Genomic DNA, 18501 nt, shown 5'->3' with positions numbered 1-18501 from the left:
TCATATGTGTTACTATTTGAAAAATGATTTACCATAAAACAGAACAAAAAAAGGTTGGTTGCTTTTATGTTTTAGTAGCTAATCTCGTTCACATTGTTTCTGATTGGTTTATGCTTATACTGTGGTTACATAATTGCTAAATTAGAACCTGTGCGTGATTAACACAAAATAACACAAATCATAGAGCAGATCCAAAACCCCTATACAACATTATAATCGGCGTGCTGTTAACATTCCAGACAAAACAAAATTTATGATATGAAAGCAAAGACTTGTGAGCCAAGAAAGACTTACCAAATCGAAAAGTTTGAGAGAATGATTGCAGTAAAGTGTGATATGAGTTATACCCCGGTGAGAATAGAGTTGCTCTATATATAGAGGAATCTAGAGCAAATATTGCTCTACAATAGAGTATTGACTCTAAAATAGAGTTGGGTTGGAGATGCCCTAAGCCCTTAAAGTAATCCGGTTTATACCCAAACCGATTGGTCCGAACCGAATTTTTCTGTTAGGGGTTTACCAATCAGTTCAAGTTGGAGGGATTTTGAATTATATTCTATACAGTTTGGTTCCTCTTACCGATCAGTTAATCGTTTTTTTTAAAACCAAAATTATTCAAATTCAAAGGAAAATGTATATTAATTTGAACCGATTTTATTTGATTTTAACCGATTTTACCTGATTTTAACCGGAAATCCTTAATAAATTGGTTCAATTGGTATAAGTTCACTAACCAAAATAAACCCAAAATCGAACCGAATGGATTATAAATTCGCTTAATTTTGGTGGTCTTATTTGATAACAGATAAAACCGTCTGGTTCAGTTTTGGTTAACCGAACTCGCTGGACTACATGGAAGTAAAAGCATGTACAGTTGGAAGTTGGAACGGTGAAGGATTTAAGGTCATCCATAAACAATTTTGTCACGACACCTTTTTCACTCCATGCACCTTCAAAGAATTTCCATGATAGGTGTACATATATGAATTTACAAACGGATAATTTACCAAACAAAATCCAATAAACTGTTCTATGCAACTTTCTCAAAACTATGAATCTAACCCAATTATAGTGAGAAGAATTGTAAGAACGCGCAGATAATTGTTTACTTTCTAAATTAATCTTCTCAGCTTGGGGTCACTTTTTTCAGTTGTTGGGTTTCACTTTCTCAGCTTGGGGTCAATTCTCCTGAATTTTCGTGACTTATATTTAACTTGAAATTTATCCAAAGATTAAGATATTTCTTTTGGGAAAAAAGCCTAAAAAACTGTCATCTATTTTTTATTTGGACGTTTAATACCTCGTGTTTTTTTATTGGAAGAAAAATACCTCATCTATTTAAATTTGCCATAAAAAAATATTCGTTTATATAAGTGTTAGTAGATTTCTACTTACGGGTTAACGGACGTTTATAAGCATGACAGAATCATGTAACGGGGTTAAATTTTAACCCCACGTTTCTTAGTAATATATATGATTAGTTTACGTGATTAATTGTCTTAATTGTTGTGGTCGGGTGGTACAATTTTTAATATTTTGCTTGAAGGTTCTGGGTTCGACACCCAAGACAAACCTTTTTTCAATATTTTTTGTTTTTTTCTTCTTCGAGCCACGAGTTCCATTAATAACAACAATAGCTCTGAGTTTCTCTACTTAGGAACAATGGTAAATCAAAGAACAATCTCTTAGCAACCGAAGCAACACCGGATCGACGAGCTCAAGAAAACTCAAATCACCAGATCTTCAACCACTTCCTCGTTCCTCCATTGATGAAATGAAGCTTCTGGCTAAATCTAGATATTGGTTCGATTGAAGAAGCAGAAGAAGAAGATACTCTCCATGTGGCCAATGGTAGCTTCGGGATTAAAAGAGAAGGAGGATGAAAGAAAATTGAATCAAATCTCTAAATCCTTCGTTACCTCCGATGGAGGAGGATTAAATCAAATCTCTAGATCTCCAACAATTACATGACTCACATATTCACCGGAGAATGCCAAGAAAGAGAACTCTCTGCAAAGTCTGTTATCATCTTCTTCAGCTTCAGCGGAACGATCAAACAGAAGAAAAAAAAATTTGAAATTGGGTTGGGGGTGGGAGTCGAACAACCTGACCCTGAAGCAAAATATTAAAACATCATACCACCAGACCACAACAATAAAAGACGAAAAGCTGCGTAGACAAACCATATATATTACTTAGAAACATGGGATTAAAATTTAACACTTTACATGATTCTGTCACGCTTATAAACGTGCGTTAACCTGTAAGTAGGAATCTACTAACACTTATATAAACAAATATTTGTTATGACAAATTAAACAAACGAGGTATTTTTCTTACAATAAAAAACACGAGGTATTAAACGTCCAAATAAAAAATAAATGACGGTTTTTAAGGCTTTTTTCCCTATTTCTTTTGGGTTTTTAGTTATTAGGTTATTTATCTAATAACATGGAGGCCTCAGTTGCCCAATAAGTTTCCAGCCTGTTTCCCTTTTCTCTATGGTTCAGGTTTTCTTTATTCCAATTCCTTGTTGCTTTTGGTTTCGATCTCTATTTAAAGGGACATTTCTTCTCAAACCTTTCCTTCAACTCATTACCACTTTTGCTTGCCGATTGATTTAGTCTTGGCGACGACACAACCTCATTAGTGTTCTTGCATGCTATATATCGTTGGATATATAGGTTAGGGTTTTCTGAGTTAAACGAGAAAGGTTCTTAGTTTTGTATCCTTAATTAATTTGTCTATGGGTAGGCACGATAGTTCCTCTGATGAAGAGGAAAGAGATAGAAAGAGAGATAGGAGAAGAAGACAGAGACACAGAGACAAGCGCCGTGAAAGGGAAGCAAAGAGCGAAGTTGCAAAGCCCAACGTGCCAGAACTCAATCCATCGTCTGATAGCAATGCTAGGGCTTTGGGGAAAACAGGAGGAGTTTATGTTCCACCGTTCAAGCAAGAACGTAAGATGAAGGAGATTGAAGATAAGAGCAGCGTAGAGTACCAACGTCTTACATGGGACGCTCTTCGTAAAAGTATTAATGGAATTGTGAATAAGATTAATGCAAGAAACATCGAGAACGTAATCCCTGAACTGTTCGCTGAAAATCTCATCAGAGGAAAAGGACTCTTCTGCTGTTCTTGTATCAAGTCTCAAATGGCTTCTCCTGAATTCACTGACGTCTTTGCAGCTTTAGTCGCGGTTGTTAACTCCAAATTCCCTCAAGTTGGTCTACTTCTATTGAAAAGGGTTGTTTTGCAGCTAATGAGAGCGTGTGCTTGTAACGACAAACATCAGGTTATTGCTGCGGTTAAGTTTATAGCACATCTAGTAAACCAGCAAGTTGCTAAGGAGATCATCGCACTTGAATTAGTCACTCTACTTCTTGGCAACCTGACTGATGACAGTGTCGAACTGGCTGTTGTGTTTGTGAAAGAGTGTGGCGCAAGGCTTCAGGACGTTACACGGAAAGGACTGAATGAGATTTTTAAGCGGTTTCTTAGTATATTACATGAAGGAGACATAGATAAGAGAGTTCAGTACTTGATTGAAGGGCTCTACTTTACCAAATTTCCAAAAAATCCCGCTGTTCGTCCTGAGTTAGATCTCGTAGAAGAACAATACTCGCATTATGTCTCTCTATATCATAAAATAGATCCTGAAACATCTCTTGATGTTTTCAAACCTGATCCTGACTTCCTCGAGAACGAAAAGAACTACGAGGAACTCAAGAAGGAGTTACTTGGTGAGGAAGAAGATGGCTCTGATGCTACTTCAGAGGACGAAGAGGATGAATTTGATGAAAAAGCAATGCGAATAAGAGACAAGGAGACTAATATTGTCAATCTGAGGAGGATGATATACCAGACCATTATGTCCAGTGATGATTTGGAGGAAGCAAGTCACAAGTTACTTAAAATCAAACTTGAACCAGGTCAAGAGATGGAACTATGCATAATGCTTCTTGAATGTTGCTCTCAAAAGAGAACTTATCTTCATTACTACGGTTCGTTGGGTCAGCGTTTCTGCATGATCAGCAAAATTTATCAAGAGAGTTTTGAGAAATGTTTTGTTCAGCAGTATTTGATGATCCACCGTCTCGAGACTAACAAGTTGCGTGGCGTTGCTAGGTTTTTTGGCTATTTACTTGCAACAGAAGCTATCCCGTGGCATGTGTTTTCCTACATTAGGTTAACTAAGGAGGATACAACCTCTTCATCTCGTATCTTCCTTAAGTTCCTTTTTGAGGAATTGTCAGAACTCTTGGGGATTAGGTTGCTTAATGAGAGGCTTCAGTATTTAGCAATGCAGGAATCACTTGAATCTATCTTCCGTAAAGATAATCAAGAGAACGTGAGGTTTTCAATCAATTTCTTTACCTCCATTGGTCTTAGTGGCCTCACTGAGAATCTCAGAGAGTATCTGAAGAACATGCAACACCTCGTCATCATTCAACAGCAGGTGGAAGTTGTGGAATCAGAATCAGGATCTGACAGTTTTGGTTCCGAGTCTGATTCTGAGTCAGACTCATCATCTTCTTCTTATTCTGATTCTGAGTCGGGCTCATCCTCCTCTGATTCTGGTTCTGAGTCTGACTCATGTTCTTCTGGTTCTGAGTCTGACTCATCATCTTCTAGTTTGGATGAAAGCGACAGAGAGAAGAGGAAGCGAAGAAGAAGAGGTTGAATGAGGCTGTTTTCTTTATCGTCAATACCATAGTTCTTTAAATCTTAACTTGGTTTTCTTTTTCGGCTAAGCACCATGAAGGGAGAGGATACTATCATCCAGACTTGGTTTGCAGGCAGATTTTACTAGATATGCTTAGTTAAATTGCTTTCCAAAATGTTCTAAGACTATTTATGCACAAGCTTTGTAAACATTATCTTTTTCTTTGAATATAATTTAACATTACATTCAAAAAAAACTTGGTTTTCTTTTGGTGTATTTGGATTTATTTGGGGTTTCTTCTTTGTTCTTTTCTTAGCTAGTTAGCCTAATTTTAGCAAAATTCTCTGTTTTCTCTTTTCTTTTCCCATTTTTTTTACCACTTTTTATATTAGTTTCTTGTAAATCACCATTTTTCCTTAAAATAACTTAAATCTATATAATAATAACCTTCTGAATAAATGCGAAGAACAGTCGCATCTATTCATCCTGATTTTTCATTAAAAAAAATTCAGTTGCATCTTTTCATCGTGACTTTTCATTAAAAAAAAATATTATTTAATTATTCTTTCGAGAAAAAAATTATATGGTTGCGTCTCTTTAGAAAGTTGCATCTGTTGAATGTAGAGTTGTGTATCTTACAAACAATTGTGACTTTTGTATATAATATTAGCAATATGAATAAATGCGAAGACTTTTATATATAATATTAGCATTATGAATAAATGGGAAGAACTGTTGCGTCTTTTCATCGTGACCTTTTATTAAAAAAATTGTGACTCTTCATTAAAAAATTCAGTTGCATCTTTTCATGGTGACTTTTCATTAAAAAAGAATATTATTTAATTATTCTTTTGACAAAAAAAATTATATGGTTGCGTCTCTTTAGAAAGTTGCATCTGTTGAATGTAGAGTTGTGTCTTTTACAAACAGTTAAGATTTTTGTATATAATATTAGCAATATGAATAAATGCAAAGAACAATTGCGTCTTTTCATCGTGACTTTTTATTCAAAAAATTGTGAATTTTCATTCGAAAAATTCATTTGCATCTTTTCATCGTGACGTTTCACTAAAAAAATATTATTTAATTATTCTTTTGACAAAAAAATTATATGGTTGCGTCTCTTTAGAAAGTTGCATCTATTAAATGTAGAGATGTGTCTCTTACAAACATATATGACTTGTGTATATAATATTAGCAATATAAATAAATGCGAATAACAGTTGCGTCTTTTCATCGTGACTTTTTATTTTAAAAAATTATTATTATTATTATTTTGACAAAAAGTTTATATGGTCGCGTCTCTTTAGAAAATTGCATCTGTTGAATGTAGAGTTGTGTCTTTTACAAACAGTTGTGTTTTTTACGAACAATTGTATCTATTCAAATGTTCACATCTTTAGCAATTCTGTCTATTCAAATATTCTTATCTTTAGTAATCTATATAAATTGTTTTTCTTTTGTAACAATTTTGAACTTTCCTTTTAGTTCAAATGTACACGTCTTTAGGATTATATATATTTGTTCTTCTTTTGGGAAATTTTTAAACTTTCTTTTTAACGTATGATAATAGCAAGCTGAATAAATGCGAAGAACAATTGCTTCTTTTCATTATGACTTTCATAAAAAATTAATTTTTATTTTTTTGACAAAAGAATTATATTGTTGCGTCTTTTTGAAAAATTGTAAATGTATGTTGACTGTAAAATTGTGTCTCTTACGAACAGTTGTAACTTTTCCGAACAGTTGTGTCTATTCAAATGTTCACATCTTTAACTAAGTATAGTTCTTCATAAATTATCTTTATTTATTAAAACATATTAAAAGAAATTATCCTAACTGTTTAATTGAAGCATTGAAACATTTGGTAAATTTAATATTTAAGATCACATAACTCGGATAAACTCTGCTTTCATTTACTAATCATGTAAGTGCAATCCTATTTATGTGTAACTTACTTAGAAAACATTGTTTTCATTTATTTCATTTATTTATATTAATATTTCAATTGTTCCAAATTTTTAATAATCAGCCATTTGCAAGTATTTTTTAAAATTACTAAATATATATTATTATAAGAATGAATTTTTTTTGTAAGGATTATTGATTTAACTAAAGGTTTATGGATTTTTCTTAAAAATAAAGTTTTAAATTTTGAATGAAGTCATTTAGATTATAAATCTCTTTATTTTTTTCACTCATAATTGTTTTTACCTTTACAAAAAACTAGATAAATAACCAACATCTTGTACGGAGAAAAATAAGTAGTAAGTACATTTAATATTGGATTAACTATCTATATAATCTATTAGAATTGTCAAAATATTTAATGACTTTAGTTTTTTTATATATCATATGTTCTGTCTACAAAAACGATAGTTGTTTGTATTATATATTCATCTATAATTCCACGTCTATGAATATAGATATATTCATTTTTATTAATGTATATTATAATTGAGTTATAAGTGAAATGTGTGATATTTTTTGTTTAATATATTTAAATTTGAGATTGATTGGTAATCTTCTTATTCTTAACACTGATTCTTTAATAAGTTTAAAAAACAGTGACTAAATATAGTGAGAGAGATGAAGAAAATCGACACTTGTGTCGCTTAAATATATCGCCGAAAAAATCAGTGATAGAAACACGGTGCACTGATTCACAAAAGATATTGATGGAAATGATTAAAAGAGAAAATTGCACTATAATTACAGTCGTCAAAAGGTGTTGATGAGACTCACAAACGAACAAGGCTTATGTCTAAAAGAAATAAGTTTATTAAATTTGATAAATTTTGATTTATTGATTTCGGAAATATAAATATGTAAACATATTCATTAATATAAATATGTAAACATATTCATTTATAAAAATATATTTGAGTTCTGTGCAACATTTTAAATAATTAATTTAATTGAATTCAAATATTTAATTTGAATGAATTAACATTATGTCATTTTATGAGTGGTCTCAATTAATTTTTAATGTCTTTTAAACTTTTTAAATGATTATTTTGGAAATTTATAGTGTTTTTATACAATGTATTCATGTTTTTAACAATTAAAACAAAAAAGAAAGATATTTAAACTCATAAATCTAATAAATCTAAAAAAAACATTAGAGTTCAAAATTACCAAATAAATAATTTTACATTTCTTTCAAATTAACACTATATATGGTGATGTCATATGTAAACATATAAGCATTTATAGATATAAATATGTTTAACTATATAACTATGTGGGAATAAATATAAGAATCTACTTATCTTCATATGTATAATTGTAGGCAACGAATAATTATATAATATTAAAATAAAAAACAGAATTAAATAAAATATGGGGATTCCATTACATTAAAAATTATTTTAAAAATGCAACTACCTATCATATATTTATAGCACTAATCATTATTTATTTAATCGTAAAGATTTATATCCCTTATCTGCATATTTTAATTGTAATTTTTCTCAAAATAATTGAGTGAAATATGTGTAAATTACATCAATGAGAAAATCTGTAAATATTATAGTCAAAGGATAATACACTAATTAAATGGACTTAAAAGTTCATTGAGAACGATACATCAACATAAAATTTCCGTTAATTACATGTAAAAATAAATTTATTTTTAAGAATATTTCTCAAAATATTTTTTAAGAGTTGTATTTTTGGAATTTATTACCATAATTTAATAAAAATATATTAAAAAAATTTTGTAATAAATATTTTATTAAAATGAGTTCTCCCGCGATATCGCGGGGGCTCAATACCTAGTAATTAACTTCTTTTGTCAAATAGGTTATAACTTACATGTAATTTATTCTTATTGGTTAAAATAGTTGGATTTATAAGTAACTTTATTTCATTATAAAGTTAATAATTATAAAGGTATTCCATTTTATTTTAATTAAATTATTTTTAAACCACTTATATATATATATATATATATATGTTGAGATTTTAGCAACCTGAGAGGATATACATTAATTTATATATATGTTATGTTTGCAGTTGATATTACAGCACCTGACCCCGAAGATAATAAGACCTTCTCCATCGGGGGTAACCTAAGACTAGAGACTCAAGGAAAACTTTTGGACAGTCTCAAGGCCTATTGGCTTCAGTCATTCTTTACTTTTTTTTCATGGAGATCACTTTACAATACAAAGCGCTTGCCGGTTAGTACATCATACTGCCCCTCTTTCTACTTTTCTTAGACCATCTCCATCCATGAGCAACTCATTTAAAATTTTTAAAGTTAAATTATTTAATCTATACTAAATAAAAGTAGTAGCTATAAGCTCCTAGAGCTGTCCACCTAGGATTTAAAACATCCAATCGGAATTCGACATGTCACTAATTAACATTTTTGAATTTCCAGAATTTTCTATATTAAGATATTTTTTAAACGACCAATCTTTAACATTTTAAAAATTATGTTAAATTTCTATATTAAAATAATTATAAATAAGTGTATTTACAACGTCCCACATTGGCTAGAAAAATTTAGACAATGGCTGAGAACCATTATAAATAAGACTAATATGCTTAGAACTACGAATGAGCAGGAAGCTTGATTTCAAGCATCCAAATTTTGAAATTTTAAAAGTTTAAAATATTATAATTATTGAAAATTTTAAAAAGTTGAAATATTAAAAATATTTAAATTTTATAGGATGTTTAAAAATATTATAAATACCTCCATAAAAAGTTTAAAATATAATAACTATTTAAACTCTATAAGAAGTTTAAGTATTATTAATATTTAACTCTCCAAAATTTAAAACATGTTCTTATGTATGACTTCATAGATGATTTGATATTGTTTCTGTAAAATTATCTTTTGGGTCAAAGGAAGAAGGATTGACATTGCAAGATCTTAATTTGATGTTGTTTGAGTTAATTTTTGAGGTTTAAAGAAGAAGGATATACATGTGTTAATTTTACTTTCTCTACAAGTAATTTGCAATTTTGTAGTATTAAGGATTTTGGTTTGAAAAGTTTCAATACATGTGGATCTAAAGCCGAGTAAGTATACAGGTGAAAGTATCAATAGTTGGGTGCATGTAGTGACTAAGCTGGTCCATAAAATTGCACAAATTTTACGAGACACGAGGCAATGATTTTGGTATTAGAGTTTGATGGATTAACAAGTTGTGTGGTAGTCTTTAAAAAAAAGTTTAAAATAATTATTCAGTGGAAAAATGTGAGGAAGCTGTTGAGGAAGAAGAAGAAGAAGAGAACCAGACGGTAAAGTAACGATGACCTTTATCATGAAAATTTGATAATGAAAATGATGAGAAAGAATATGAAGAGTAAGAATACAGTGAAAAATAAATCATGAAGACATAGATGGTGGTGGCAATTAAATATGAGAAAATAAGATTAATTCATGATTATAAAAATATTTTGTTAGTCTGATGGTCAAAGAATCGGTTTAGGATATGCTAAGTTACCAGTTCGATCCGCCTCGCCTGGACGTCCAATTAATTTCATGATTCTTTTGATCAGATTTGAATTTTTAACATAAGTGACTTTTATATTTTTTAAAAGTAAAACTTTCACCAATCAATTGTAATTTAAAATTTTATATAAAGTAATATTTCATAACCGTCATCAATCATATATAATTTTTACTAAAATATATCAAATAAACCCATGCTACGCGTGGGTTCAAAACTTAGTATTTTATTAATAAAAGAAGGTTTAACCATTAAAAGAAAGAGAGAAAAGAAGAGAAACTGTTATCAACTAGTCCCTAAAATACCTAAACAATAAACGTTTTTTTTAATTTATGTTCCCTCAGCTATGCATTTTTAATATTTTTAAAATTTTTAATTAAAGCAACCCTATACCAATCACCACTGGAGGTGCCCTTAGAATATATCCTCTATATGTTACTTGAAGAGCATAAAAATATTATAATAATCATGTTTCACAATCCATTTGGTCATCAACATCAACATATAGATTTAGAGCAATTCTAACTTCAACAATCTAACTTCAACAATCTTACCTCCTAATTATTCTAAGTCTACAAAATTTAGTTACAATTTTTATTTTTTTTTTTTAAATAGCTTACGAAAAGTTATTAAGCATTTATTAAGATTGTTATCTATTATCATTATATTGATTAATTCTTTTTAGCTTTGATTGATTGCCATTGGTTGTTGTTAATCTTAGTTTCCCTTTTAACTCTTTATTTTCTCTTTTTCAATTAATCGTCAAGTTTCGCCATTTTTTTATGGCTAGTATTTTTTTTTTTGGATAATTTTTTATGGTTAGTATTTTTTTCCAATACTTATCTTTTATTTGTACTTTTTTTTTGAAAAATTTCCTTTTTACTTAGGGTTTTCTGGTAGGTTCGATCTCTATTTAAAGAGACTAGGATGCCCTGTTTTATTTCATGTTCTTAGACCTTTCTTTGAAGTCGCCACCAGTTTTGCTCGCCTCTTCAGATCTAGGCGATGGCTAGCTAGGGGTTTCTTTATGAATCGAGACAGGTTCTTTAGTTTTAGTATGACTAATTGTAGAAGTAGACGGCGCGAGATGGTGCGAGACGATGTAATAATGGAGAGACGGCATAAGATGGCAGAGAGACAGCATAAGATGGCAGAGATACGGCAGATGCGGCAGATGCGGCAGATACGACAGATACGGCATAAGACGGCATTAAGTTTAAGAAGACATAGAGACTGCAGACTGCATAGAGACGGCACACGGCAGAGACTGCATAGGGACGGCACATGGCAGAGACGGAAGAGACTGCACAGAGACGGCACACAGTAGAGATGGAAGAGACTGCAGACTGCATAGAGACTGCATAAGACTGCATAGAGACGGCAGACTGCAGACTACATAGACTGCATAGAGACTGCAGACTACATAGACTGCATAGAGACGGCATACGGCAGAGACTGCATAAGACTGACTGCATAGAGACTGCATAAGACTGCATAGAGACGTCACACGGCAGAGACGGAAGAGACTGCAGACTGCATAAGACTGCATCGAGACTGCACACGGCAGAGACGGAAGACTGCACACGGCAAAGATAAAGACTGCATAGACTGCATATAGACGGAAGAGACTGCATAAGACTGCAGACTGCATAGAGATGGAAGAGACGGAAGAGGCTGCATAGAGGCTGCATAGAGGCTGCATAGAGGCTGCATAGAGGCTGCATAGAGGCTGCATAGAGGCTGCATAGAGGCTGCATAGAGGCTGCATAGAGGCTGCATAGAGGCTGCATAGAGGCTGCATAGAGGCTGCATAGAGGCTGCATAGAGGCTGCATAGAGGCTGCATAGAGGCTGCATAGAGGCTGCATAGAGGCTGCATAGAGGCTGCATAGAGGCTGCATAGAGGCTGCATAGAGGCTGCATAGAGGCTGCATAGAGGCTGCATAGAGGCTGCATAGAGGCTGCATAGAGGCTGCATAGAGGCTGCATAGAGGCTGCATAGAGGCTGCATAGAGGCTGCATAGAGGCTGCATAGAGGCTGCATAGAGGCTGCATAGAGACTGCATAGAGACTGCATAGAGACTGCATAGAGACTGCATAGAGACTGCATAGAGACTGCATAGAGACTGCATAGAGACTGCATAGAGACTGCATAGAGACTGCATAGAGACTGCATAGAGACTGCATAGAGACTGCATAGAGACTGCATAGAGACTGCATAGAGACTGCATAGAGACTGCATAGAGACTGCATAGAGACTGCATAGAGACTGCATAGAGACTGCATAGAGACTGCATAGAGACTGCATAGAGACTGCATAGAGACTGCATAGAGACTGCATAGAGACTGCATAGAGACTGCATAGAGACTGCATAGAGACTGCATAGAGACTGCATAGAGACTGCATAGAGACTGCATAGAGACTGCAGACGGGGTGACTAATGAGGCGTGGAAGAGGAATATATAAGACTTCTATGAAGAAGATGAGTAGACTTCGGGTTGTGACGATGATAAAGAAAGAATGGAGATAGATGGCGGGAGATTAGGGTAGCTAGCCTAGAGAGTATATATATGATATATCTAGGGTTAACATATATTCCTTTTCGTATATGTTTATCAGTGAGAATATGGCGCCTAAACCGAGCTTGAAGGAGCTAAAGAATCTCCAAAAAGACCCTCCAATCTCTTGCCGTGCAGGTCAGTGCAAAATCACACACCCGGTGATTAGCTTCTGCCATATATTTAGTGTAATAATATTAATAATTTGAAAAATGTATGATAATCCTTCTATGTTTTGTGATCTTATTTCTTATGTTTGTCTTTTTGTTTATTTCAGGCTCTATACCCTTATTTGTCTACCCGTAGCAGCGACCGTGACGGCCATAGAACAAATACGCTAGGACGGAGACAAAAAAAAAAAAAAAAAAAAAANAAAAACCACGTGAAAAAAAGTGTTACCTGAAGATGAACATGCAAAAGACATAGATGCGCTGTTCTTTTCGTCTACAACATCGGAGGTATATAATTTAATCTCCATTACAAGTAAACAAGCATGCTTTATAACGAATCTCAGTATATATAGTTGAGCGGAAGAATAAAAAAAATTGAGTTGCATTAATATCATAGGTCCAGTTGCTGAAGACATGTTTCATTAGCAAGCTACAATTACGGGTCCTGCATAGATCCATATGCAGGTGATGTCACTCGTTTCTTATTACCCATTCACAATTCCCTCCAGTAAGGTACTTAATATTGGAAGAATTCTCAAAAGTACCATAAAGTTTAGGCATTTTGCTTTTGTATATTTTCCTTAATCTAGTGTTGTGTTGTTTTATTGTAGGTTGGATTTAGGACGAAGGTGTTTCACCCTAAGATCAACAGCAATGGAAGCATTTTCCTTGATATTTATGGAGCTTCGCCGTCAACATTTCAAAGGTGAGTCTCATCTTTCATAAACTTTTGTTTAATTATGTTTAAAAAAATATATCAAGATCATCATCCTATAAGCTTCTTTAATGGAGTGATTTTTCAATTGCTAGGTCATCATCGTACATGGGGTTTTTATCCGTATGTAAAAGTTTAATGAATTGTTGGATGAAGAGATGAAGTTACCGGAGAAGGGAAAATCCAATGACGCTAAGATGAGAATCAGAAGTCACTGAGAGTTTCAAGGATACGTTCAAAGCTCACTTAATACTTCAACTCTACGTTACAGACTCGTGCACTCAAGGTTGATGCATATGGAGAAGATAATGAATTCAGGCAAGATACACCCCGACTTGACTCAAGTTAGAGTTTGCTTATTGTTTGTCCCGAAGTTGTGTCTTCAGTTTTTCTATTAAAAAACTGACCACGGAGTCCATTGCAGTGAGTGTGCGCCTGACAAAGAAGTAGAGAGAATAAATGTAATGGTTTGAAGGCTCGATAGAGCAAAGTTTTTAGTGGATTTTCCGGAGATCTTCTCCGGCGAGATGTAGGATTCCTCCAAAGGATCCGAACTCGTTAAATTCTTGCGTGTCCTTTTATTTCGTCTAAAGCAAACACACACGAGTGACCAAAACTGAGCGAGACAGAGAGAGAGACACACAGAAAGCAAAATCCTTGTTCTTATACTTCTGTTGACAACAATCGTATAGGCCTCAAAAACCCTAAAACTCTCCTCTAAGTTTTGGATTTTGCATCAGTTTTAAAAAGAGCGCATAATTAAACAAATTTCATCTGCGGCTACATCAATTAGCACATACACGTTTCACACTATGATCTAGCAACCTATGAAGTTATAACTAATCAAATGCACAACGAAGAAGGTGCTTAGCCCGCGACCAAACGGTCTGACCGCGACGGTCTTGGTTATTGTCCGATCCGCTGCGGACAGACCTGCGACGGGCGGCGGGTTAAGTACCACTGCCCATACCCGACCCACTTACCTTAGCGGTCTAATGGGCATGCCCGCGGGCGTATGGGCATTGATCTTGAAGCCTACAAGCATGTCAAGCATCTTCTATCATCAATTGCTCTTTTCATTCTTTAGCTGTTATACCACTAGAGAGAGTCTAAGAGCATGAGAAAACTGATTCAATACAAAAAAAAACTAAGAGTCTAAGAGCATAAGCCAATAATTAACTTCGTATAACAATGGTCCTTCATGAACACAAAGCAGACCAGCTCATACGAGCAAATGTATACGGCCATACGATTATTGTCAATTCCATCAATACAAGACCAAGTTCGAACAAGTCCAAGAATGTATTACAGTAATTCTAACTGACAAATTAATTTTACTATATTCATCGTATCACAAATTCAGAATGATCCTTGTCCATACGTGGAATCTCTTTTAGTGACATGTTCAGATGAGTAATATAAACCATGATAGTGATAGAGAACCATAAACAACAGCAAAAACCAATAATCGATAATGAAAGAAGTATTAAACTGAAACATTAATAAAAGTACTTGAACTGAAACAAAAAAACAAAGTATTAAACTGAAATTGAAAACTGAAAACAGAAATCTCAAGGTCAAGATATATCTTCAACCAAATCAAGCTTCATCATCAACAATTGATTGGAAAGAAGGTAGTGTCTCATAATTCATTAAATTATTCATCCTCCTCTACATATAGAACATAAATATATATCACATAAAAATTACACAATACCAAATTGTGAAAATTATAAAAACTATTTGCTTACCATTTTCAGATGCTTCAAAACCTTTTAACCAATTACGGCAGCAAATTAGTGCTTGAACATTTTTTGGGAGAAAACAGCTTCTATACTTGTTCAGAACTCGAGTTCCAATACTAAAAGAAGATTCAGATGCTACTGTTGTGATTGATATACTAAGAAGGTCGCAAGCCATTGACGCCAGTTCTCCATAGCGTTGAGAGTCATCTCTTTCCAATATTTTAAAATATCCAAACTCTCATACTCCATCATGTCTATCGGCGGATCATCTAGATACATTTCCAAAGAAGACTTTCCACTAGTAACAAACCGTTTGTTTGCGAAAGTTTATAAAATCCTACAAATGTATTAAAATTAATTTCAGTATTAAAACAGGAGAACCAATAGCTTAAGAGACTGAAAATTTGAATACTTACATCATAGTTGCCAAAATTCCCTTTTTTCCTTCATTCTCATCACTTGGCTGATTAGTTTCATTTGTTTCTGTAGAAGATGACGCGAAAATGGACTTATTCTCATAAGATTCAAAAAGAGTAGTAAGCTTACCATGCAAATGTTTAATCCTTGTTTGAGCAGAACTCTTGTCGTTCTTTTCAAAACAAAAAGTTACCAGTGTTAGCTTCAATCTTGGATCAAGCACCGTAGTCATTTAAAATACATCACTAACCTCTTCCCAATACTTATCAAACCTTTCTCTCATTGGAACAATCATATTCCTGATTACTTCATCTTGATTATGTGAATTCGATATCAACCAATTGTTGATCTTCCAAACTTGCATGAAATACAAGTTTGAAGTTGGATATGTAGAACCAGAGATCAAATTAGTGATTTGATGAAAAGGCTCTAAAAATTCACAAATCTGCTTCAATCGGTGCCATTCAACTTCTGTAGGGTGAAAGTTGTAGTTTCTCCCATCAATGATTTTGAGATTACCAAAGGCAGCTCGATACTTGAGAGCCCTATCAAGCATCTTGTATGTTGAGTTCCATCTAGTTCTCACATCCAGTATCAAACCCGCTTTCATCTTTATACCAACAGCTACCACACATTTTTCAAACAATATCTCACATTTTTCAGAAGCTTGAACATATTTGATACTCTCTCTGATCTTCTCCAATGCATCATCTATTTCTTTCAGGCCAATCTGAACAATGATATTGAGAATATGTGCTGCGCATCTCACATGAAAATACTCTCCTCCACATAACAAATCACTCCGCAACATGAGCTGAGATTTTAGAATCTCTTGTGTTGTGTCATTGTCAGTAGCATTGTCTAACGTGATGGAAAACACTTTTTTCTCAATTCCCCAATCATTCCACTTCTCCAAAATCTCCATTGCTATGTGCATACCTGAATGTGGAGGCGGAAAAGCATAGAACGCAATATTCTTGCTATTTAATTTCCAGTTCGTGTCAACATAGTGTGCTGTTAGACACATGTAGCCCTCATGAGTGATTGTATTCCACAAATCAGAAGTGAAGCTAATCCTCCCTGGAAGGTTAGCTAATTCTCTCTTTAAATTCTCTGTCTCTGTCTCATAGAACTTGTAAACGTCTGCTGCAGCTGTGTTCCTGCTTATAAACTTCACATCTGCGTTCAAATACTTCCAGACTGATCTAACTCTCTCATATTCAATATAGGCAAATGGGAGATCATGCTGAATGATACACTTAGCTACCATTTCACGAAAAACCATATGATCAATCTTCCTAGCTTGTAATCTTGCCTCAGTATTGAGCATCACTTTACTAATATCAACATTACTAAGCCGAACCTTACAGGTTTCCATATGACTATTGTAAGATTTTGTACCGTTCTTGTCTGAATTGTACGCATAATCCCTCTTGCAGTGATTGCATTCTGCTCTGTTTTGAAGTTTTCCATTAATAGTCTACTTAACCACTGTAAAATGCTCCCAGCAATCTGCATACTGCTTTCTCTTCGTTGGTTCTGTTGATGTTGCTTTCCCTTTTCCTTTATCTCCTTTGACATTATCATGGAGACCATCATCACCATCAAACTTATTGTGCTTTCTCTTCTTTGGTTCTGTTGATGTTGTACCTTTGTCCTTATCGACATCATCATCATCAATATGAATTGTTGCTCTTTTACGAGATGTAGATGGCTGTGTTCCATCAAACAAACGTTGTTCTTCTTCAGCATTTGCATCATCAATTACTCTTTGAGATTCTAAGTCTATTGATCTCAAATAATAAGAATCATTTGAATCCTTTAAAAAAAAAACAACGATTGAGATATGAGATCACAAGAATTTAAAAGATTGAGGTTTTGACAATAGACAAAAAGGAACAATGTATAACTTACCATCACGATTAACAATTTAGAGCTTTGTTAGATCACTAAGACTTTGAGGTCTGAAGTCGTGTGTCTTAGGGTTGTGAAGTCGTGTGTCTCGTCTTGTGAAGTTGTATGTCTTAGGGTTTTCACTTTTCAGCTTTTATACAAACTCTAAACGACTAAATCTTCTAATATCTAGTTAGTATTTACTAATTTAATAAATATTTGTTTTAATTATCTTTCAAAGCTTCTAGGTGTGTCACAGGGTTTGGTTTAAACTTTACCTGTACGCTGTTGTAGGCTGCAGCCAAACCCAAGGTCGAGTTCATGTGATCATGTCCCATGGAGCCTTGACCCACTGTTGTTATCTGCTTTGATGTCTCGATCATGTCTCAGGAAACGAGTGTAACATCCGCGAACCGGATTCTGTGATTTTGAAAGGAGTGTCGATCGACACCCTAGTGGCATCGATCGACACCACTAATTTCTGGTTCGGCCGGTTTGATTAATTGCCGAATTGGTTCGGTTTGGTTCAATTAAATCCCTAAATCGTGTTATAAGCGTCTAAGGACGAGTTTAAGGGTTTTTGGGGAGTTATTTGGTCGCCGCTTAGTGAAAGAAAGAGAGAAAAGAGAGAGAAACGTTCTTGAGTTTTTCTGGGCTTGTTCTTGGAGATTTTGGAGAGATCTGAGGCTGTATGAGGGTTAGTTGTTGCTGGAAACGAAGGGGGAGCTTCTGGAGGTGTTGTTTTCCACGTTTCTCAATCCAATCTTCCTGTTCTTGAGGTGAGTGCTTGACCATGGTTGATCTAAGCATGAGATCTCTCTTGTTTGTGTGTTTTCTTTGCTGTTTGTGTTGTTTTGTTGCTTGGGTTC

The 18501-nt window shown here is 33.9% G+C and overlaps 1 protein-coding gene across 1 annotated transcript; it reads left to right on the top strand.

The window, feature by feature from the left end:
- On the top strand, window positions 2747–4684 carry LOC104715293 (pre-mRNA-splicing factor CWC22 homolog). The gene is made up of 2 exons (XM_010432712.1): window positions 2747–4554; window positions 4636–4684. Exons 1-2 carry the CDS (start codon window positions 2747–2749, stop codon window positions 4682–4684), a joined length of 1857 nt encoding a protein of 618 aa, XP_010431014.1.

The sequence above is a fragment of the Camelina sativa genome, chromosome 9, assembly GCF_000633955.1.
Source record: "Camelina sativa cultivar DH55 chromosome 9, Cs, whole genome shotgun sequence".
Lineage (NCBI taxonomy): Eukaryota > Viridiplantae > Streptophyta > Magnoliopsida > Brassicales > Brassicaceae > Camelina > Camelina sativa.
Note: the sequence above shows the minus strand (reverse complement) of the source record. Positions and strands in the feature narration are given on the sequence as shown.

Excerpts from the sequence above, each read along its gene's own strand:
- LOC104715293 (XM_010432712.1), top strand. The coding sequence starts at position 2,747 with ATGGGTAGGCACGATAGTTCCTCTGATGAAGAGGAAAGAGATAGAAAG. Across the intron at positions 4,555-4,635 it reads TCTTCTTATTCTGATTCTGA|TTTGGATGAAAGCGACAGAG; the intron begins GTCGGGCTCATC and ends ATCATCTTCTAG.